The sequence below is a fragment of the Trachinotus anak genome, unplaced genomic scaffold (assembly GCF_046630095.1).
Source record: "Trachinotus anak isolate AG129_WGS33_773 ecotype Australia unplaced genomic scaffold, CSIRO_AGI_Tana_v1 ptg000013l, whole genome shotgun sequence".
NCBI classification, from domain to species: Eukaryota; Metazoa; Chordata; class Actinopteri; order Carangiformes; family Carangidae; genus Trachinotus; species Trachinotus anak.
In genome coordinates, this window is record NW_027273864.1 from 14,020,857 (window position 1) to 14,043,779 (window position 22,923).

A 22,923-nucleotide genomic window follows, 5' to 3' on the forward strand; every position below is an offset into this window, starting at 1 on the left:
ATTGGTACATTCTTCAGGCAGACAGACAGACTCGATAGATAGGTAGATAGCTAGATAGATATTTGAGCATTTACTGCCCTCTGGTGGATGCTATACACTACAACTACAATGTAAACCTCTTAAATATGGAATGGGGGCTAATAATGATTAATGGGTTAATAATGTTACAGTAAAGTACCACTGGAAGATATAGAATCAATTAACCATAGCAAACCAAAAGTCTTTTATACACAATGAAATCAATGAAACCCAAAGAAGTCTTTTTTTTGGGGTTCAGGTTTACTTTATTTGTACCTGTAGGTAAACTTGATGTGCAGTATAAAAGTGTGCAAGGCGTCAATTTCTTTATTTATTAGGCAAAGATTTAGATAATTGAGTCATTCTCAGGCAGACAATACACAGAATAAAACTAAGGGATATAAGCAGGTAAACAAAAATGCTGAAAGAATAAAAATAAAAATAAAATTCCCCAATTTGAACACACACACACACACACACACACACACACACACACAGACACACACACACACACACACAGGGTTTCATTCAGGATTCAATTTGTCATAGATTTATTACTGTTTGCAAAAAATGTATACAAAAATATTTTTACAACAATCTCTGTGTCATTATACTGTACATTAGTAAATTAAGATCTGACTTTTAATCAGATTTCTTTTCACAGTTACAAGACCACACTGATCTTTGTTCCTGAGAAATTCTTTCATCTAAGCAGAAACATGACTGGAGTTACTCAGGTCTCTCTTTCCACCTCTGCTCAGAGGTGTAAAACAAATAAGCTTTTCAATTCATTTCTAATGAAGTCTGAAAAAATAAAGTGTTAATATTTAGGAGTTCTGGCTATATTTACAGTAGTATAGGACATTCTTGACTGCAAACTGTTTGAGGCCCTGTGTTTTTTTTTCTTTTGAATCATCTACAGATACGCATCAATGTGATGGCCTCACTATCAATACTGCTTTCATGGGTTTACTCTGCCTCCAACACTGGTGTTAGAGACCAGACAAGACAAGCAGGTCAGGTCATTGTTGTTCCTGAGAGACGCAGCGAAAACCAAGATTAGAGGCTGAGCTGTCTGGAGTGTTCTGGCTTCGGGCCGCACATCGGTATCTGTAACAATAAGACTGGAGGAAAGGAAAGAGAAGAGGGAAATTAACTGTCAATTAATTAATTTTCGCAGCATGGAAACTGGTTTGTTACAGTATTTAAGTTTTTTTTTTTAAAACTACGGAGGCAGTTACAATATTTCTAACGTCTTCTTTTGTTTTTTATTCATCCTATATTGAGCCTGTTTCACCAAGTGTGTCTGACTGTTGTCCTCTCCTCCCTCACATGGTTTTTTTTATATGAAACAAACAGACCTTTGTGCTTCAGACTTATTTTGCATGCAATTAGTTACATTTCCATGGCAACCAATGCTGGTGGCAAACAAACTGGAATGCCCAGTGGGCGGCTGAAATGGTGTTGCAGATAAAGTAAATGCACCATATGTGTTGGTATGAATTCTCTTGTACTTTCCATGAACATTATGAGATATTCACACATTTCAAGTGTCTTGAAACTACATCCAGAAAAAAGCGGCTCTGCATGCACAAGCATGAAAACTAATTTAGCCTCACAGGCTGTACAAGCAGGAAAAGACAGAAGAGCACAGAGGCTGCATTTTCCATCTGTAATCAAACAGGTGGAGAGTAATACAGCTCGCTCACTTTCTTTACAAATGCTAATGTCAGAGTTTCATTACCTGCTGTAACAGGTTTGCACCACTAGCAAGAGCCGTTTTGTTTTCGCTGACTGCTCTCATTATAACAGTGACAAAACAAGCCCCAAAAGTTCTCATTAAGCATCTAGATTAGTGTTTCTAATATCACTTCTGACAATCTAGACTCGATCTTTTGATGAAATCATTAGAAAAATAATTAGCATAAAAGTGCTTAAGCGCTCGTCTTCTTTACCTTGTGGCACATGTATGACCCTCCCTTCTTCACCTTGTCTGTGCCTGACGGAGGACCTTTCTGAAAGAGAGAAGGATGAGGAGATGTCAGAGCAGAAATAAACTGGGAAAACTTAAAGACTTAGAGGTAATGTGTTCTTACTGGGTTGTGTTGCTTTTCTGTGGTGTGATGCACAGTCCACCAGTCTGAGGTCCATTCCCATGCATTCCCCACCATGTCATACAGACCAAAGCCATTGGCGGGAAAGGACATCACCTGTTGGATATGGAGAAAATATTACCACATTAATGCAGGTTTTAATTGATCATTCTTATTAGGACAAACCATAAGAACACTATTGTTTTTTTATGAAAGCATGGCAGATATACAGTATAATCAATGGCATACTTCTGTACTGTATGTACATATTGTGCCAGAAGGAGCATGTGACTCATGGGAACTTTCCAAGAACTGACTCACAAATACAGATTTACACATTTAGTGGGCGATCTGGATTTACAGGCAGTATCTGTTTTCCTCCATTGTTTTTTCTATTGCCTTATATGCCACTGGAAGTGTAAATGTACCTGTATATTCAGCTAGTGGGATCAGAAAGACAGATAAAATGACAATTTCCCTTCAGCTGCTCTTACACTTCAAGAATCTGAGTGCATACAATCATGATTGATACTTCTGAAATTGAGGCTTTAATGCCCCCCCTGTAGAGAATAAGATTGGATTAATATTATCTAATGGTTATTCATTTGATCTCTAGATGCTGCGAGCTCCTGGTGTGACTTTATCGACTTCTGAAATGAGCTCTTATCTCCAGCACCTTTCATTTCCCTGTAGATTCTATAGGCAGCAACTTAATTATAAATCTACTTCCAGTTTTGTGACAAAGGCTCATGAGCACAGCCACTCTTCCTTCTCCATAACCTGAAATATGACGTGTCTGTAACACACCCAGGCGGTGGCCTTTCTCTTCCTTCTCTTGACTTACTGGGGAGGTTTTGATGTATCCATCCTCTCCAGAGTTATACCTGGGGAAATCCCCCTGCCAGAGGTTGGCATAGTGTTGTCCATTTGGGTTCAATTTGTTTCCCCAGGGGTAAAGTCTACAAGCAGGAGAAGTACATCAGGAAATTGACACAAGGTGTACTGTATGAAAACCACAGCACATGAACAAGCACTGTAATATATTTTATAGCCACACCATGAATAATATCATACCTGTCTTTCAGGCCACCCCTACAGGCATACTCCCATTCTGCCTCTGTAGGAAGTCTCTTATTAGCCCAGGAGCAGTAGGCGACAGCATCCGCCCATGACACATGTAAAACAGGATGATCCAGCCTACAAAGAACAAGAAGAAATTACTTAATTACTTAATTGTACTAATTACTGAACTCCTGTTTGACTTCTCATTGTTTGCTTTTGCCAAAACAAAACGCAACAAAATGAAATAAAAGAACTAAAAGTACGGGTTTGCTTTGGGATTGATATGCAGCACTGACATGAAGTAATGAATCTGTATATTCCTGAAGACATTATGAAGCTTTAAGTATAGTAATTACACAGTGTTTGTACCGGTCTGTAATGATGGAGTCTGGACCCTCAGGGTGCCTCCAGTTGGTCCCTTTGACTGGAAGCCACCAGGGGGCAGCAGCCACCTAATTACAAAGTGGTGCAAAACAATGGTTACACAGCGATATTATACTTCTCTCACATGCTTGTTCGATTTTGCTCTTCCCTATCCTCCTTATTCATCAAAACTTGTCTTTAGCGCGGTGTTGATGGTACTAATGGTATTGCTGTACTAATGGGCACACAGCATCTTCTCAGCCACATGATCGGACTGCACATGACAGCTGAGATGAAACAGTAAATTCCCTGCTGTCTGGCTTTCGTCTACCGAAGGCCTGCTGAGCTCGGGCCTCGTACCACCAATCTGTGAACACTCTCAAAACTCTTCAATAGCGTTAGTGTATGTCTTCATGTCTATCTAAAGCCAAAAATATGTGCAACCTGAGGCTGATACTTAGGTAAAGAAAAAACATGAAGAAACTGTTCTTTTTGGTCTTTGGAGACTTTATCTCTTAAGTTTTGCAAAGTCTAAAAATGTTCAAATAAATCATGGTTGGAGGAAAAGTAAAATAATATCATATGAACAATATGACACAGACAAATAAGATAAAAATAAAAAAATAAAAAAATAAAAAAATGAAGCAAATAAGCACACAGGCAAAACACTAGCTTTCTTCTTCTTTTCTGAAAGTATTTCCTCACATGGCTTGTGGGAAATTTTTGTCATATGCTCCTTGAGGATGAAAAACTGAATATCATTTACTGATAAAGGCACAATTTGCAGTTGGCAGTGAGCACATGAAATTGTTAATTTAGGAATATTTACTTCATTAATGAGACCACTTTCTCATTCAGTTGAATGTTGGGAACGCTCCAAATTGCCATGGCAACCACAAAGAGTCACTGTCCATCAGTAAGTGATTAAATGGTTGTGTGTGTGTGTGTGTGTGTGTGTGTGTGTGTGTGTGTGTGTGTGTGTGTTGACTGTTATAATAAAAATAAGAATAAAATAATCAGACTTACTGCTTGGGTGATTTGGTTTTTGACCGTCTCACTCAAAATTCCCTCAAATACAAATGAGTCTCCAAATTTCTCAGCCTAAAAGTGCAAGCATAAAAACATTATTAACAAAGGTGATAACCATTAACCTTTAAAGAGCCAAATATTTGCTCTCATATTGGTTTTTGATTGGTTTGATTGATTCAACTGATTTTTTATGAATTCAACAATAGATCTTTAACACACAGTAATGATCTCATACCTCAGTAACATATCCCGTGGCACTGACAAAGCTCTGGAACTGCCTGTTAGTAACTTCCTGGATGTCCATGTAGAAGGAGTCCACATGCACCAGCCTCTGAGGGCCCTCTCCATCTGCAGGGATGCCTGGGTTGTCTGTCCCCATCGGGAATTCTCCTCCAGAAATCAGCACCATCTGTATCCAAGAGCAGACAAGCTGTCCTGTGAATCTCTTGAGTTTGAAGAAGGAGGCTACAGAATTAAAAGCATTATGAGGAAGTTACTTAAAAGGCTGGGAATGCAATGCATGTTGAATAAGCGCATGATACAACTAGGATATAATACCAGCTAAACAGCTAAAGGTACAAACACTTTTAAAAATCAAACGTGACACAAAGACTTTATGAGTGAATATAATTATATCAGAACGACAGTTGGCCATTAATATATTTCTGATTCAGCATAGCAAACTAATTGTTCCTAACTGTTGTTATATTTGAAAGTATTACTTGAATGGTGCACTTGAATGGTAACTGAAGGTAGGTGACTTCAGGTGCCACAATGTAGGAAGGTATTTTTCCTTCCTACATTGTGGCACCTGAAGTCACCTACCTTCAGTTACCTTTGTGTTGTGCAGGGCTGTCATGAAATACTATCTGAGGTTTTCCAGGACAAGGGGAAAACTTCCATGCTCCGAGTTGAGCAGTCAGACGTCTTCACTGGGATTGCAGAACTAACCAGTGGCAAAAATAACAACCTCACAAAGCACATCTTCCTTTCTGAGGAAAAGCGGAGGCTGATCTATAAAATATAGTGAGCAAGGAAATGAAACGAAGATAATAGTCTGCTGCTTATATCGACCACTGGGTCTTTCCCTGAAACATTTTGAAAGGAAAGTGGGTTTAAACAACTGTTGGGGACTTCCTGCTTCTTGCTCATAGTCGTTACATGCCACGGAGGCCCAAATTACTGTGCACCAAAGTCATAAGGGGGTTGGTGAAATAGCAGCGGTGGGGTAAAGCTTGATATTGGTCTGTCCTGTTGCTGTTAGGGCAGCAAAGCCACTTATAGGAGCAGCCTGCTGACAGTCTACACTGAGGTAATGTATGTATAAAAACTTGTTCAACACCGCAGCTGCATGAGCCTCACAACACTGCCTGCTTCTCAGAGACTATGAGACTGTCGGATTTATCTTTCAGGTAAAGTGTACAAATCTAAAAATCCAATCCCCAGTGGCCCTGTGCTGCCTTCTCTCCTGTCAACGAGGAAAACAGGAGCCCTAGCTCACCTGGCTCTGCATTTTCTTCTCCCCTCCCTGAGCCTCAGGCGGCTTCTCATTGGCGCCTCTGGAGTATTTGACAGCTGAATCTACTGAAGCTGTCCTGTCCTCCACCTGCTGCACAGCGGCTCTCTCCAGGCGTCCACAGCCGCAGCCCGCTGCCCCCTGCTCGGCCCCGCATGAACTCTGAAGACACGGAACCTTGTTCACACATCCCAAGAGGATCAACAAAGCAAAACACCGCGGCATTGCTCTCGGGAAAACCTCATGGATGTGCAATACATCCACGGAAGAGCTCCTCAAGTCGCTGCCGCGCTTACTTCCGCAAAGTCACATGGTCAGTCAGCTGGCTGCGACGTCACAAGTGTAACTCTTTCCTGCCCAAAGTGAATATTTGTTGTGTATTTCTATGAATCCACACAAATCGTTGCAAATGACAAAGAGGGCTTGTAAATAAAGCTGTTTTGATTCACACAACACCACCGTCTCAAAAAACTTGTCCCATTCAAGTGATTGTTCAACCAAAACTGCAGCCAGACCCGCTGCCGTGTGACAGTTTAATTCGTGTTTGCGCCGCATAAATCAAGGCGCCGCAGTGTGGGAGTGATAGCGGCTCATGTTTCCTCGGCGGTACGGGACGGGGCCGCGGTGGACATCATTTCCCAGCTATCAACACTGCGAGCGCTTGAGAAGAAGAAGAAGTGGCAGTCAGCCAAAGCAGCTCAGCCAAGCCAGTGTGCTGCCCGCCTCAGTGAACACAGCCCCGGAGCCCCGACAGCCGCGGAAAGGTGATAGAGCTGTCACAAAAAAAAAAGAAAGAAAACTGGATTATTACAGTCGCTGACGGCTGGGTCTCACAGGAGAGGAGAGGAGAGGAGAGGAGAGGAGAGGGGAGCCACAGTCATGTTGTCTTAGCTGCTCCACAGAAAGCTGAACATCCGAGCGTTTACCACAGCTGAGGTAAAGTTGAGCGCACAACTTGTTCACTTCACCTTCCTCTCCTCCTGTCTCTGTCTTCCTCCTCTTCATCTCCTTCATCATCTTCTTCTTCTTCAGGCGGCGGAGGGCGACAGTTTAGTTCGCTCTCCTTAAATGGTTAACAAAAATGCTCCCAGCTCATGACCGGTGCTGTGATGTCCCCGTTTACACGGAGTGGTCAAACAAAAACAAAACAAAAACAAAAAGAAAGAAAAAAGAAAAAACAAAAAAACAAAAAAAAAAACAAGACTCTTGACTAACAACAATTATCTCTGTTGACTGCTGTGAAACATTGTGATTCTTCAAATGACACCAGACGCGGTGACTCACGTTTCATGTGTGTTTTAGAGGTGAGATAAAGTTTTAATGTGAGATGTGGCGCTTCCACAGCAGGCGGACGGCCCAGCCCGGCTGGAGTGAACCTGCAGTGCCCACACATCTGCAGCCTCAGCGGCGATGACCTGTTGGCTTCCTGGTGGCGGCATCTCCTAATCATTAACTGTTCAGGCCTAAACCACAACATACAAATACTAACAGTCTGCAGTCACGTCTAACAGAGGCGTTTCCTGCAGCTACGCAAATCCATGCAGCCAGACTGGTATCGGTGTAGTCGCGACCTCTCAGGGAAGTCTCTCTCCACATTGCACTGCCACCTAACTGGGAGCCCTGCAGCTACATGAGTTAGAGTGCCGCAATTATCATATCTCCAAGTGCACACCGTGTTACATATCAGCAAGCTGAGTGAATGTATTTGGAGATCGTTGTCCTAGATTGAGGATGTTTCGGCTTCTTTTAGAGTTTTGGGGGCTGACTTTTGATATGATTTTACTCATTTTTTGCTCCTGACTTTTGCAGGTGTTGCCTTGTGTGTGTCGAACATGTCGGATAAGATGTCCAGCTTCCTACACATTGGGGACATCTGCTCCCTGTATGCAGAGGGATCCACCAATGGTTTCATCAGCACCCTTGGGTATGTCCATCTTACTGGCTGAACATTGTGTGTGTGTGTGTGTGTGTGTGTGTGTGTGTGTAAGCCCATTTCATACATCTCTGTCTTCCACTGCAATCCGAGCAGTGTTTGGAAGGAAATTACACGAGTAGTGGTGACTTTTAGATAGATGGATAGATTTAGTTAGACACAAATGTTGGTGCCATCAGAAAGTGCTTTTCCATCCCACCCTAGTTACATATGCGCCTGATGGACATTTGTTCGCATGTATCACAGCCATCAGGTCCTACTGTTAGTGACAGAATGGGATTAAGTAGGTGGGTAAGGAGAGATAAATGGATGTAATTTTGCCATTCATCCCGCAGAACAAAGCTGTGAAAACAGTGGGTGGCCTTTGAAGAGGTGCTTTGACCACGACTGACCCCTGCCACTGATAGTGCTGTGAGAAAAGGAAATGCAGGGGCGACAAATGCACAGTTAAAGATAAAGTGTGTGTGTGTGTGTGTGTGTTTGGGAGAGTGTGGCAGGAGTGGGTGTGAAGGGCAGAGTCAGAGGAAGAAACGCTGAGGTTGTGTTGTGCACAGAGCTCAACACTAATGGTAAAACTCTGTTTACAGGCACTCATTCACCCACACAGTGGCAACAATATTGTGTTGTTGTCTTCCATCTCCATCATGTTTGGAGCGTAACAGAGCTGCTACTGATTTTCTAGAAGTAAGATGCACAGTGATTAAGAACAGAATGGGCAGATCACAAATGCAGTAATTATTCACACTTAAAGCATTTTGTTCCGTTATGAATATTAACGGGGCAATAAGAGTAGGCTTGCATTGATATTTTGCTGGTAGAAACCAGCAGAAATCTATCAAGAGGTGCTGGAAATGGTGTCTCATATCAGTAATGCTATCAGCTATCAGCCCAGTGTCCAGGACCTCCCCCTCCACACACCCTGCTCATGAAAAATGGAATGAACTACAGCAAAGACTGAGTCACTATAGAGACATTGTGGCCTTTCTCGAGTTCCAGTGCATCCCACACACACACACACACACACACACACACACACACACACACATGCACACACTTGCAAGCACATGTATTTTAAAAAACTGTGATGACAGTTTTGGCTTTGAGCTACGCACAAACCACCAACACAGCAGCATTCTCCAAATCTTTTGTACTTGGAGGAAGAAACTGGACTGAGAAGAGAGAAAACATTATAATTATTACGAGCATTATAACTTCTCCTGCTGAGCAGCAACCCCAGCTTGTGTTTGGTCTCTGAAGAGAGGGGTCTGTGAGCAAATTAAAGGTAAAAAAAAAAAATATTAAAAATGCTGCTTTGTACTATGAGCCTGCAGCAGGACTTGACCTGTTTGTTCAGATGTTAATCACTGACCACTCAGAGAGGGATTAGCAAGTTATGTGCATCGTCCACATGTGCAGATGACCGCACATATATGCTGTCTAATTTCTACTTATCGCATATTTCCTGACTTTTTAACAAAGTCTGCAGCCTTGTTCCTTGAGGTGTCTGGGGAGGAGGAGTAGACAGGTCTGTTTGGACAACTGTAGACATTCCCCGGGAAAAAGCCTGAAATGGATGTGGGATTTGGCAGGTGTCCAGACAAGTGTTATTCTAAGTCAGTAAAAGCTAAATTTGTCACTAGAAGTTCCAGTTTACCCACAGCTCATCTAATCCAGAATAATTTCTTTATTGTGTGGAGTGGGAGAGAAAACATGCTGCAACTGTATGACAGCTCTCAATGAAAACAGGAAACACAAGCAGAATTTTATGTTTTCAGTAGTTTTGCCTGTGTTTTAACAAGTTTCCTTTAACACACACCCACACCAGATCACACACAGACACAGAGGGATTATATAGCGATGCAGTGGCATACGACAGCTCAGGCACAGGAGCAAAATAACAATCTTAATACATCTCAATAAGTCTGTTTACGATGCTTTATTATCATTATCAAATTTTGACTGATTAGCTGATTCATTTGTTTATCGAAACATTAATCAACCCTTTTGATAATCAGTTGATCATTCAAGTATTTTATTAAGCAAATATGGCAAACCTTATCCTTCCTGCTCTTCTATAGTGAAGGTTACTGCTGTCATTAATTATTTTTTGGTTTTATTTTACTGAAAATTTTATTTGCATTTGAGTTTTGAAATGTTTTCAGTTTCCGCTGCATTCAGTTTTTTAAATGATTAATCACATAATCAAAACATAATTCAGACAGAAACTGGGCTGCGATTAGGGCTGCAACTAACAATTATTTGATTATTTTCCATATTGAATAATCTCATTGTTTTCTTGATCAACCAATTAGCCATTTGATCTAGAAAGCATCAGAAAACAGCCATCACAGGTCTTATTTTGTCCGACCAACACTCCAAACCTCAAAGATATTCAGTTTATGGCCATTGAAAACTATGGATACCACTAAATAGTCTCACTTCTGAAGCTTTTTGGCATTTTTGCTTAAAAAAATGACCTAAATGATTAATTGATCATCAGAATGGTTACAGATTAATTTTTTGGTTGATTGAATAATTGATTGTTCTATCGATCATTTTAAATAAAGCCCCCCCCCCCCCCCCCCCCCCCAAAAAAAAAACAAACAAAACAAAACAAAACAAAAACAAACCTAAAACATTCACAAAAAAACCACTAATATCTCTAACACAGAAACACAAACTATCTGGTTTCCATGACTGTGTGTACTGTACAGTACATGTGCGTGGTTAATAGTGTTATTATGTGTTTATATTCACAGCTTGGTGGATGACCGCTGCGTCGTCCAGCCTGATGCAGGGGACCTCAACAACCCTCCAAAGAAGTTCAGAGGTAAGAGACTCAGAGTGGAGTCCGCTCGCCCTCCTGAGGCCTGACATCATCACTCTAACTGCTGTCTGTTTATACTGTGGGCTCTGCTGAATGTGTTATGCTGTGTTTCTTTGGTGACAGCCACAATATCTCTGCCCACTGGACTTCAAACAGGGCTGCCTTTGACAACGTTAATGGTGTGTGTGTGTGTGTGTGTGTGTGTGTGTGTGTGTGTGTGTGTGTGTGTGTGTGTGTGTGTGTGTGTGTGTGTGTGTGTGTGTCTGCGTGCACGCGTACGTGCTTCTGCATCCATGCATGTATTTATAGCAGTGTGTGCTTGCTCGCACACCTCGTCTGTGGAGGTAGAGGCAGATGGAGAGAATCAGCTCTGATGTTGGTTTGTAGAAACAACACACTTGAAAAGCTGCTTTCCAAACAAAAGCCTTGAGATGCCTCTTTGGGTGAACCCGCTATTATTAGCTCTCATACAGGAAGTAGAACTCATGACCCTCAGTTCTCAGGCTAGAGGTTTATATCTCTGGGGAGAGGCCTTGCCTGACATTGTGTACAGTATATGGGTGTATTGAATGCTTATGTAGAACATGTTACAGGTTCTTGTCAAAATAGAAAAAGCTTTTTCTTGATGCTGCTGAATAAATGCTTAATTGGAATGCAAGATAACTGGATATTTGGTAGATAAATGATGTTTGATAGCTTAAGAAGTTATGTAAGAGGAATATCCTCTTGTAAATGCATTGTTTTACATTTTAAGTCAAAGAGTCCCTCCAAGTGTAACAGTTTTCGATTATATGAGCTAATTATACCTTGTTTAAAAGGTCCAGAGTTGAAATTATTAGTTGATTAATCAATTAGTCAATCAACAGAAAAATAACCAACACACATTATGATTGTTGATTAGATGTTTAAGTCATTTTTCATGCATAAATGTCAACCATTATCAAGTTCCAGCTTCTCCTTTTCTCTGTCTTCCATGATTTTAGACTGAATATCCATGGGTTTTCAAAACAAGTAGTATGATGACATAAGAAACGGCTTTTGGAGACTGCAATTTACATTTTCTGACACTGTGTAGATCAGATGGTTAATTGGTGAATTTAGAAAATAATTGGCAGATTTATAATCATTAGTTGCAGATATGTATTTCAATTAACATTCTAACACTGTTGCTTTGCAGACATATCAGATCGGTTTTTGCTTTTGCAATGTTCATCAAGTTGATTTTTAAAGTTTTTCAGTCCGGCTTTTAACCGTGTTAGACAGCACACACTCACACTTTACGATACTATCTGCAGTCTCAAGGGTACAAAGAAGATTGCACTGTATTTAGAAAGTAGAAAGCTTTGATGTGAGCAGTGACCCACACAACTCAGCTCTTGAGTGGCTCTCTGGTTCCCAGGACAGGTTATCTCGCTCTCGAGGCAATCACTGTCACCATGATAAACACAGAGTGCAGACTGATACCTCCACGCCTGCAGCAACATGAAAGATGAGCCTCTTTCTCTCTATCGCTGTTGCTGTGTATTTAGTTTATTCCTTAGGCCTACACAGAGAGGTGGGAATAAATGGCAACAAATGCATGCTAACAACATCTATACTTGTCTCACAACTGTAGGTTCCCATCAAAACCATGATCACCACACAGCCAAACATAAACATCTATTTTGCAGTTGACTTAGCATCATGGTCTTCATCTCTCTCTGCTGTAAACGCACTCTAAAATTAGAAGATGTAGATTGATGTAATAGTATACTTAATATCATATCATGTCTGTGTCTACTGTGAGGAACCAGAGAGAAACAAAGCAGCCTTGGCTAAGTTTAAATCATTCCTGATCTGAACTGTTAAGAAGCAAATTTAATTGTAATTGTTTGTATGACTATTTTTGGCAGGAAACATGTGATTGTAGAGTGGGAGCTGCCTATTGGCTCACTTATACAGGAAAGCTTTCACTAATCACTTTGCCTTATTTAATCTTCCATCCACCCACACTCGGGTTTCCCTCGACTCACTTATAAATCTCATCTCAAGCCACAGTCCACTCAGAGGAAGAGTCCTGTCCTAAATCTGACCTATACTGCTGGACACCAGACGCCCTCACCAAGTTAATGTGTTAATTATTGCAGGATACTATATTTTGCACACACTTTGACCTGCCTTTACCTTTTTTCAATATCTGTGCAACAAAACACAATGTGAAAACATGAAGTTGTGGCAAAAGCTTTAGGTTCATTAGATGTTCCCTCTACAGCACACTTGAACATAAGCTACAGTATAAGTGCTGCTAAAGTGGCTTTGGTAAGTCCCCCCCCCCCCATGTCAGCTGGTCATGACCAGAAGAGGCAGAAAGAGGTGAAGATGGCACTATACAATGGATTAGAAGTCGGGATATCTCAGGCCCTGCTGCTTCTGTATATCTTTATCTCTCTCAAGTCCTTCAGCTTCATGGAAGTGCAACACTAAATTGCTGGAGTACCTTCATAAAATGACAAAACTTACTTTAGCACTGCCATCTCAGGACACCTGCGAATCTAGCTAAAGATCTTTTTTCTCCGCAGCAGCCTTTATGACTTGTCAAGCATATGTGTGATTAATTAAAAAAAAAAAAAAAAAAGATAGCTCCATCCAGCTGTGTCAGTTCCTGGGTCCTGGTGTTGTGCATGCAGACCTCGATGGGACACAAGCAGAGCCATCGCTTACATTATTACACCCACATGTGTTTTTTCTGCTGTGACATGTCAAATGTGTGCACAAAACCAGGACCCTGAAACTGAAGCAGCAAAATGGAATTCAGCCATCCTTAATATTATTATTTACATCTGTGCTTTTCCTTCTTTTACATGTTAAAATGTCCTCAGTGAAAAAAATTACAGTATGCTGTTTTTTAGTATACAATAAAACAACACAATTAAATGTTTTATACTAACAGGAAATGACGCCAGTTAAACTTCACAAAAAAATGTCTTTTAAAGATTTTATCTTTTATTGTTTTTTCAAGATTTTTTCTAGAGCTGTCCCACTACTATTTCTAATTTCTCTTCGATTTTATAGCTGCTGGAGCACCTCCTTTATGCATTGCACATTGTGGGACAATTATGGCCATCAATAACACTCCAAAATAAAGGATTTTTTCCGATGCGTATTGACTTTTTTGAGAACAGTCCTGTAGTCAACTGAGGAAGTATTAGCCTTACAGACTTGAGGATGCAATAGAAAACTGTGTGAGAAATGTAAACATAACACCGACAAGAAACACGTTTTCCATTCTTCAAACATCCACAAACAGTCTGGCTGTGTGTGCTAACATATCTGGGTTTTTTTTCTTCAAACATCTTTGGGAATTTCTAATTGGAGCCCTTTGGGTGTCCTTTGGCACACAAAAGCTCTTCTGTCCCTCCTCATTTGGGAGGCTCCCTCAGCTGTTTGAGAGGAACAGAGTTGTGCAGAGATAATCCAACTAAGTGGTCGCTATAAGGGCACATAGCCAGACTAGTCATGTACACCGGGCCTTATACTGTCACTGCTGAGGTATGCTTAACATTTCCTCCCAATGTAAACACAAGCACCCTCTACACAATCACACTCTCACTCGTAAGCGTACGCTGAGACATCAAGACACAGTTGCCTTGCTTTGTATTTCACCCAGACAGCATTTGAAATACCATTACACAGCTACACACAGCTCAGCAGAGTACACTGAGCTACAGTCAGAACATCCAAGGCAGAAAAAGCACTGTAGAATTGCTTTGTATCAGTTAAAAAAAAAAAAAAAAAAGTCCTCTTTTTGTCACAGTCTCTCTGATTTGTTTGAATGTCAGACCACTTATCTAATTTGAAGTTGCTATGGTGGCAGTTCTTTTTGTTCTGTGTTGAAATTGCAGTGTAAATTGAATGGGGCATTATGCATATGTCATCCTCTTTTAATTTTCCTGCAATGAGTCATCAATCACCATTATCTGATAGTTAATAAAAAACTTTGTCTAAGCGGTTTATTCTTCCAAAAATGTTTAAAGCAGTCAATTTTATTTCTCCAAGTTGAAAACTTCAAAATGCAACCTTGTAGCACTGACATACAAAAATGGATCGTAAATGGATGCTGGTAATTGGCTGATTTTTGAGGTAGAATTTGCCAGACAACAGCATGTAAGAGCAATCACACATGCATAGTTGACAAGATGAATATAAAATAGAAGATGCATATTGAAGCCTCATAGAGAATTTTTGCTCAGTACCAGTAAATCATATAATATATGGGGGAAAAATGAGGATTGGTACAGGCTCAGAATACAGGAACAAAACAGAAAGAGAGAGGCATCAGAACATCCCTTGCTGTATGAACAACAAGAGCCATTTTTTCTTCTTGTTTGTTAGTGACATTATCGTTGCTTAACCAGTAGCATGTGAAAGTGATAGTGTCTCCTGGCTTCACATATCTGCAGCTCTTGGGTTGATTTGTTTTTTGGGGGTTTTTCTTTTTTTTACTTTTTTGCCATCTTGTCTCTCATCTTAATTTCCTCAGATGTTGTTTTAGTGGATGCACACCAAAACATTCATACCTCACTTTAGAGCACTCACTCCTTCCCACCACTTATCTGTTGCTGATGCTAACTGCTGTTGGTGTCAGGGACACGCTGCAGACTAACTGGGTGGTTCATCTGAGATAAACACCAGAAACCATTCTGTCTTTAGTCCCTTCCTCTCCTAATAACCACTTATATTGCTTTCCTGTCTTTTGAGAGAGGAGAGGTCTTGCAGGAAACAGTGAAGGGAAGCTGTTGTTGGTCGACCCATTTATTGTCTTAGATGCACTACAAGGGATTAGTTGCTTCCTCTATAATTCTCCAACAGGATAAGAATCTTGGAGCGAATGGCAGTTTATACAAGCCAGATCTTTGAGGATTTTTGATTTAACACAGAATATAAGAAACATTATGCAATGTTTGTTTCTAGGTCCTTGTCTAAACCGTGTTGTCTAATTACTGTAAGGCTTCCTCTTTTTGTGTTAATACTAATGGCTTCTTTGTAATGTGGACATGTCAGGTTTTTTCTCACATGATGTGGTTTAGCTCCTCTTGTGACAGACAGCAGAAAATGTAGAGGAGATGAAGTGGAAATTGGAGTGTTAGAGTCTTTACTAGTTCTGCCATTGTACCGTTGTGGATTATGCAGCCCTGTGCTATTACACAGTACATCAAACTGAAGGCTGTTAATGTTGTTGCTTCTCTTGCACTATCAAAGTTCTGTGGTGGTCCTGCTCACTGATAAAACTCCCTTAAAAGTAAGTCCTCTCTGTTGGCCCAATGGCCTTTCATACTTTCTATGATTGCCAGAATTATATGTTCATCTTGATCCTCTTAAATCTGCAGAAGTCACTGACTGAATAAGCTTTTTATCAGACTGTTTATGCCTAAAGAGCTGGTGTTTGTGATCTCTCTGTGGCCCTTGTGAAAACCACTCATAGTAGAATTGCATGACACCACTGATACACATGCACATCAATAGACAAAGTCTATCTATGTTTTAATCCATCCATCCATTTTCTGCTGCTTATCTAAGGTCAGATCATGGTGGTAGCAGGTCAAACAAAGTAGTCCACATGTCCCTCTCCCTAGCAACGTTTTCCAGCTCCCCCTAGGGAATTCCAAGGTGTTCCTAGGCCATATCCTTGGTCTACCCTGAGGCCTTTCCCAGGTTGGTCATGCCTGGAAGACCTCCAGTGGAAGGGGGTGATGCCTGAACCACCTCAACTGGTTCCTTTCTACATGAAGGAGTGGCTCGCCTCCAAGGGCCATTCGGATGTCAGAGCTCCTTACCCTATTTTTAAGGCTGAGCCCAGCCACCTGTGGGGGAAACTAATTTCAGCTGCTTGTATCCATGATCTCATTCTTTCGGTCACTACAGAAAGGTCATGACCATAGGTGAGGGTTGGAAAAAAGATTGACTGGTAAATCGAGAGCTTTGCCTTTCAGCTCTGTTCCCCCTTAACCACAATGGTAAGGTACAACGCCCGTTTTACTGCTGATGCTGCACCACCCTGCCTGTCAATCTCCTGCTCCATCCTGCTCTCACTTGTGATTAAGACCCTGAGATACTTAATTCCTTTACTCGAGGCAGAAACTCCATCCTAACCTGAAGACAGCAATCCACCATTTTCACATTTGAACAATAGCCTCAGATTTGGAGGTGCTGACCCTCATCCCAACTGCTTCACAATTGGCTGCAAACCACACCAGTGCTGCTGAAGGTCCGGGTTTTACAAGGCCAAGAGAAGCACATCATCTGCAAATAACAGAGAGGGAATTCTGAGACTCCCAAGCCAGGCCCAAAAGTCCTCCCTCTTTAGCTTGTTGAACATTGATCTTAGGCCATAGAGTCCCCAGGTGGTGCTCCTTCTGGGACCCCACCCACCGACTCCAAGAAGCCTTTATACTCGATGAAACTTATGTTAGGTGCATAACCACAGACAACAGTTAGAGCCTCCCCCTTTGTGACATCTTCCATGTGATTAGTACTAAGATACGGCAGACTTGCTTAAAGGTGGTGCCAGAATCTAACACAGTTTTCCACAGCTCTGAGTCAACTGTTCTCTCAACAGTGTGTGCGTGTGAGAGACAGAGCAGTCTTGTTAAGTTTGATGAAGAGGGTTCATTTTTTTGAGGCATGATACCTTTTTAACATGCATCATTTAACATGCTGTCATTCTGAAACTCTTTAGGCCTAACGCCGCACATGTTGTACACATGTGTTGCACATGTAAAATTTTGTAGGGTTGCTTTTTTCAGTATACTGACCACTAAAGGGTCAATGTCCTGCCTAGTCAATCATATACATCACTTTCTCTAAATGTGAATCTAGTCATGGTCCCTACACATACTGTAATGATTGTATCTGTAGTTAGAGACTTGAGATTAAGATTATTAAGTCACACAAAATGAGGACTTGAGACTTGACGTAAAAGCATTGAACTGAATTGACACTTGAAAGCAAAACATCTGAGTTTGAAGTTCAACCACACAACAATAAGAAAAAATAAATGAACTGTTTCCCCTTGTTTCCAGTCCTTGTGCTAAGCTAAGCTAGTTTGCTGTTGGCTGTGGCTTCATATTAACATATAACAGACAGACATGAGAGTGATCTTGGTCTTCTTCTCTAACTCACAGCCAGAAAGTGAATAGATGTCCAACTTTTGTTTTAAAGGCTTAGTTTTGAGGCTTATGCAATGAAAAGACAGTAAAAATACTGTAAACACAGCTTTGATGAAGAATCTGCCAGTGCACTTTCATTTTATTAGCCAGCAAACTAAAAGACTTTCATGTGGCCTGCAGTTTGCTTATACGGCTTGTGACTTGACCTAGAAAAAACTACTAGCAGCTTAGGTAATATTTCAGCATGTTTGTCTTTTTTTTCCAACATGGTACATTATAGTAGGTTAGTACTTGTAAGTGCACATGGGACTGCCAGCATCAAAGATAGCTTGACCTCAAAAAGATATTTGAGTGCAGAATAAAGTCACATGAACGCGGTGGGGGTTCCGGTTGTAAAAGAATGTTTTCAGTTGCAGGGATGTTAATGAATCACTGAGTTTTCTACCCTCTGGACTAGTCCCACCACTCCTCCTGCACAGTGACCCCACAGGGAATTCTCACTCCAGATTTCAGTATTACTGAAGGGACATGTTTCGTAGCTGACTGTGATTAAAGGCAAACCGTCAGTATTAGCTGATCATCTGTCACACATGGTGCTCGTATTTACATGTTGTGATTGTGTGTTGAGATTACGATAAAATGGCTGTGTCAAATTATAGGGCAGCTCACTCATCAGACCGGAGCTTCCAGTCTACATGTGTTCATTTTCAGTTGGCTTTTACACTTGCAAGCTTGATCCAGTTCTGGTGCGAACTTTATCAACTTTTTTTTTTTACCTACTTGTGTGAACAGAAATACACATTTACTCCACTTACAGCAAGGAATAGCTCTCTCTATCATCTCTCTCTCTCTGATTCACATTCTTGTACTCTCTTTACTTCCTGTCTTCCACACTTTTCTTTCACTTCCTTTTCTCTGTTTTTCTAACCGTATTTTGGGTCAAGCTAAAGTAAACCATATCTGATGTGAGGGGTGAGGGGGGCAAGAGGAAGATTTGGGAGATAGAGACCATTAACTCTGAGGGAGAGAACAGTTCATGAAATGGTTAGAGGAATTCAGAAAGAGAAGGAGGGATGATAGAATATCGAGGGGGGAAGATAGGGAGTCCCCACCCTCTTCTCTCTCCCTCTCTCATCCCACTCCCCTTCTCTTGGCTGGCCTTATTTGGTCATGTTACTGCGGCTATAACAGGAGAGGAGAGAGAGAGAGAGAGAGAGAGAGAGAGAGAGAATGAGGAAAGGATGGACAGATTTTTCTTTTTTCTCCTCTTTTTGCCTTCTCAGAAAAGAGAGCTTTAGTCTGATGAGAGGTGAAGTCAGAGGAAAGCCAGGACACAGAGGGAGGAGTTGCTGGTGGACAGAAGATTAACTCTGTAGGGAAAATTGTCACAATAGCTCATGTGTATTGGCTTACTGAAAACTAAGCTTTCAGCCAGTGTAAAAGTCTCTGTGTGCGTCAGTTGCAGTCATTGTGCAGCTTGTGGCAGAAGAGGAACTCTTCTGGGACTAAAGAGGAACTCTGTTATGCTAAAATTGTATCCACATGCAAATCGAGGGGCCGTTTTTCCTCCTGTCGAGTTTCTGCACTATCTATGAAAATGAGCAGCACAATCAGAGTCTCCTGACGACAGCAGCGTCTCATTGTTGCTGTGGCTACAAACTCTGACTCTGACTGACCACGACTTATTGCTGTGTCATATCATAATACACACACACACACACACACACACACACGAACACACACTTTTATGTCCCTCATCACTCCTTGAAACAGACAAAGCTCTTTGATCTCTATTGAGGAGAATTATGAATGTGTGTTTGAAGAGCCAAGTGGACACACACACACACACACACACACACACACACACACACACACACACACACACACACACACACACACACACGTGCATGGATGTGGTCACAGACAGAAGTGTGTGAAAATAGTGTGTCTTTATATTTTTTGCTTCTCAAGTCTTTGAATGTATCACTGGACATGTGAAAAACGTGTCATTTATGAAGTTAATTCTGTCTTGTTTTTTTTGGTTTTTTTTTACTGTGGTTTCTGCACTTATTGATAATTTTGTTTCAACTTGTTTTAGCAACTCAGACCTGTAGTGTCTGTTGGTTTATATTTAGCTGTAGCTGTGGCTGTGGCGTGTTTCCCCACACTGTAATGCTGACCTCTCCAGGTTTTACTCTGATCATATTAAGATATTTCCTACTTATTTTCATTATTGTTTTATCAAAGTTTGTTTAGGTATTTACTGTGGCAAGAAAAAGTTTGTGAACCCTTTGGAATGACCTGGTTTTCTACATAAATTGGTCTTAAAATGTGATCTGATCTTCTTAGTCGACAAACGCGGTTTCCGTAACCTAATAACACACAGACAATCTAATCTTTTGTGTCTTTATTGAACACAGCCATTCATCATTCACAGTGCTGGTGAAGAACATAGGTGAACCCTTGCATTTGATAACTGGTTCAACCTCCTTCGGCAACAATAACCTCAAACAAGCTCTTCCAGTAGCTGCTGATCAGACCTGTATAATGTTCAGGGGGAATTTTGGACCATTCTTCCTTATAGACCTGCTTCAGCTGAGATGTATTCTTAGCATGTCTGGTGTGAGCAGCTATATTCAGCTCTTTCCACAGCATCTCTACTGGATTAAGGTCTGGGCTCTGACTGGGCTACTCCAACATGTGGATTTTCTTTGAGTATTTAGGTATAGATGTTTAGGGTCATTGTCCTGCTGCATCACCCAGCTTCTACTGAGCTTCAGCAGCTGGACAGCCACCCTAACATCATTATGTAAGATACCTTCATAAACTTGGGAATTCATCTTCCCTTCTAAGATGCTTAGCTCTCCAGGCCCAGAGGCTGCAAATGATGATGCTCCCTCCACTGTACTTTACCTTTGGGATGATGTTTTCATATTGGTACTATATATGTAGTATATTCTTCCCAAACAATTCAACTTTAGTTTTATCAGTCAATAAAACATTTTCTCAGTAGTGTTGTGGAGTGTCAAGCTGTTCTTTGGCAAACTTCAGCAATGTTTTCTTTGGAGACCAACGGCTTCTTCTGTGGTGTCCATGGCAGGACACTGTGCTCCATGCAGCCATGCACAATGATTCACATGTGGTAGACTCATGAACAGAGATGTTAACCAGCTGCAGTGATTCCTTTAAGCCTTCAGCAGATTTCTGCTCATTCTGCCTTTTGCCTTTGGAGTTATCTTAGCTGGACGCCCACTTCTTGGGAGAGTAGCCACAGAACTAAATCATCTCCATTTATAGACAGTTTGTCCACGCAGACTGATGAATATTTGAACTCTTTGAGATGACTTTGTGACCCTGTCCAACTTCATGCAAATCAGCCATCGTTGGTTATGAGTCTTCTGAGATCTTTTTTTGCAGGGCATGTGTGACATCAGTGGATGATTCTCGTGACCAGCAAACTCAAAAAGTTTGAGTGTTTTTATAAGTCAAAGTAGCTCTAAACCACACCTTCAAACTCATTTCACTGACTGGACTCCAGATTTGATAACTCCTGACTCCAATCAGCTCTGGTTAATGTCATTAGCCAAGTGGGTAACATACTTATTCCAGCCTGCATCATGAGTGTTTGAATGATGTTTTCAATATGGACAACAACAATACAATACTTTGTGTGCAATTAGTTAAAATAGATTGTGTTTGTTAATAGTTGTAACTTGGATGAAGATCTGACTGTATTTATACATAAATGGAAGTAATTCCTTTGGGTTCATTGACTTTTTCTTGCCACTGCATCTTTCTCTATCTATTAAGGTCTTTATTATTCTTTTTGTGTCTCTGTATGCACCAATCTATATGAATGTCTGCCTCTACAGTGTGTCTTTCTTTCTCTCTCTCTGTGCTTGTCTCCATATCTATAGATGAATCTTTGTCTGTATTTATTTCTGTCTGCAGACTGTCTGTTCAGACTGTGCCCTATGAACCGCTACTCAGCCCAGAAGCAGTTCTGGAAAGCAGCGAAGCCTGGAGGGAACACCGACACAGTGCTCCTCAACAAGCTCCACGTAAGTGAAGTGACGACATAATCTACCCCCAGCAGTCACGGCAGACCAGTGCACTACACACAGACCTGTCCACAGGGCTGCCAGGGTAAAGGGAAGGAACAGAGAAAGCAAACTTTATCAGAAGTTTAGATTGTTATTTTGCGGTTTGGATTTGGATGAAACTGAAAGCAGAGCTGCACAGTGACTGTAAAGAAATGTTGATGCTGTGCACAGCTTCAGAGCAGTTTTCAAAGGGATTATGTATATTTGCTGAGGTAGAATTTTAAAGTCCTTTTATAGACATTTCTGAAGCCTTTCACTCCTACTGTCCTACCTTTCTGCCCTCTGCACGCTCCTTTCTGTCTTTCTGCTGTGGTACAATACCATTTAAAGCAATCTGCTATCTCACCACACAGTCATAAAATGGAAGATTACAATCTCTTGTTCGTTTCTATGGAGATGTGAGCCAGAGTTTTCAGTTAAAGCCCCTCTGATGAAGTGTAAAATTTTTGGCTCAGAATATAACTACTCTGTTGCTGTGCTTTGTCTATCAGCCAAGCAATCAGATTACTTCTTATCAAATGACTGTGTTTTACTGGTATCAGTGAAAATTGTTGCAGTTAGCTAATGTGAGGTTTTCTGCTTTCATTTTTTTAACACACCTCCCTCGTGTCTCTATTGCTTCCCAGCATGCAGCTGACTTGGAGAAGAAGCAAAACGACTCTGAAAACAAAAAACTACTGGGAACAGTAATTCAGTATGGGAATGTGATTCAGGTTTGTTCTTCAGAAACAGAAATTATCTACCGGGTACTGATTCAGATAAACTTTGTTGAGACTACCACAAAGTTTTGATTGAACTGAGATTGCAGTGAAATATGCCAGCCATGGAGATGAT

General features: G+C 41.1%; 2 protein-coding genes across 8 annotated transcripts in view; one reads left to right on the top strand and one right to left on the bottom strand.

Annotated features, from left to right (window-relative positions):
* Nucleotides 1-552: 552 nt before the first annotated feature.
* sumf1 (sulfatase modifying factor 1) lies at nt 553-7,009 on the bottom strand. 3 transcript variants are annotated; one of them, XM_071494379.1, is made up of 9 exons: nt 6,893-7,009; nt 4,801-4,974; nt 4,563-4,637; nt 3,543-3,625; nt 3,186-3,308; nt 2,956-3,070; nt 2,115-2,228; nt 1,974-2,033; nt 553-1,142 (listed from the first exon to the last, which is right to left on the bottom strand). In XM_071494379.1, the coding sequence occupies exons 2-9, from the start codon at nt 4,972-4,974 to the stop codon at nt 1,041-1,043; spliced, it is 846 nt and encodes a 281-aa protein (XP_071350480.1). In that variant the 5' UTR covers nt 6,893-7,009; the 3' UTR covers nt 553-1,040. The 3 variants fall into 3 exon arrangements, with proteins under 3 accessions (XP_071350480.1, XP_071350478.1, XP_071350479.1); XM_071494377.1 differs by lacking the exon at nt 6,893-7,009 and adding an exon at nt 6,067-6,459; XM_071494378.1 differs by lacking the exon at nt 6,893-7,009 and adding an exon at nt 6,067-6,201 and having other exon boundaries at nt 4,801-5,030.
* LOC139630702 (inositol 1,4,5-trisphosphate-gated calcium channel ITPR1) overlaps nt 6,871-22,923 on the top strand; it is a 66,404-nt gene continuing 50,351 nt past the window's right edge. For all 5 annotated transcript variants that reach the window (XM_071494367.1, XM_071494363.1, XM_071494364.1 and 2 more), the window contains exons 1-5: nt 6,871-7,017; nt 7,891-8,005; nt 10,774-10,844; nt 21,938-22,047; nt 22,716-22,802. In XM_071494367.1, coding sequence (XP_071350468.1) covers nt 7,914-8,005; nt 10,774-10,844; nt 21,938-22,047; nt 22,716-22,802 — 360 coding nt within the window. In that variant the 5' untranslated portion in view covers nt 6,871-7,017; nt 7,891-7,913. The remainder of the gene's footprint in view (nt 7,018-7,890; nt 8,006-10,773; nt 10,845-21,937; nt 22,048-22,715; nt 22,803-22,923) is intronic.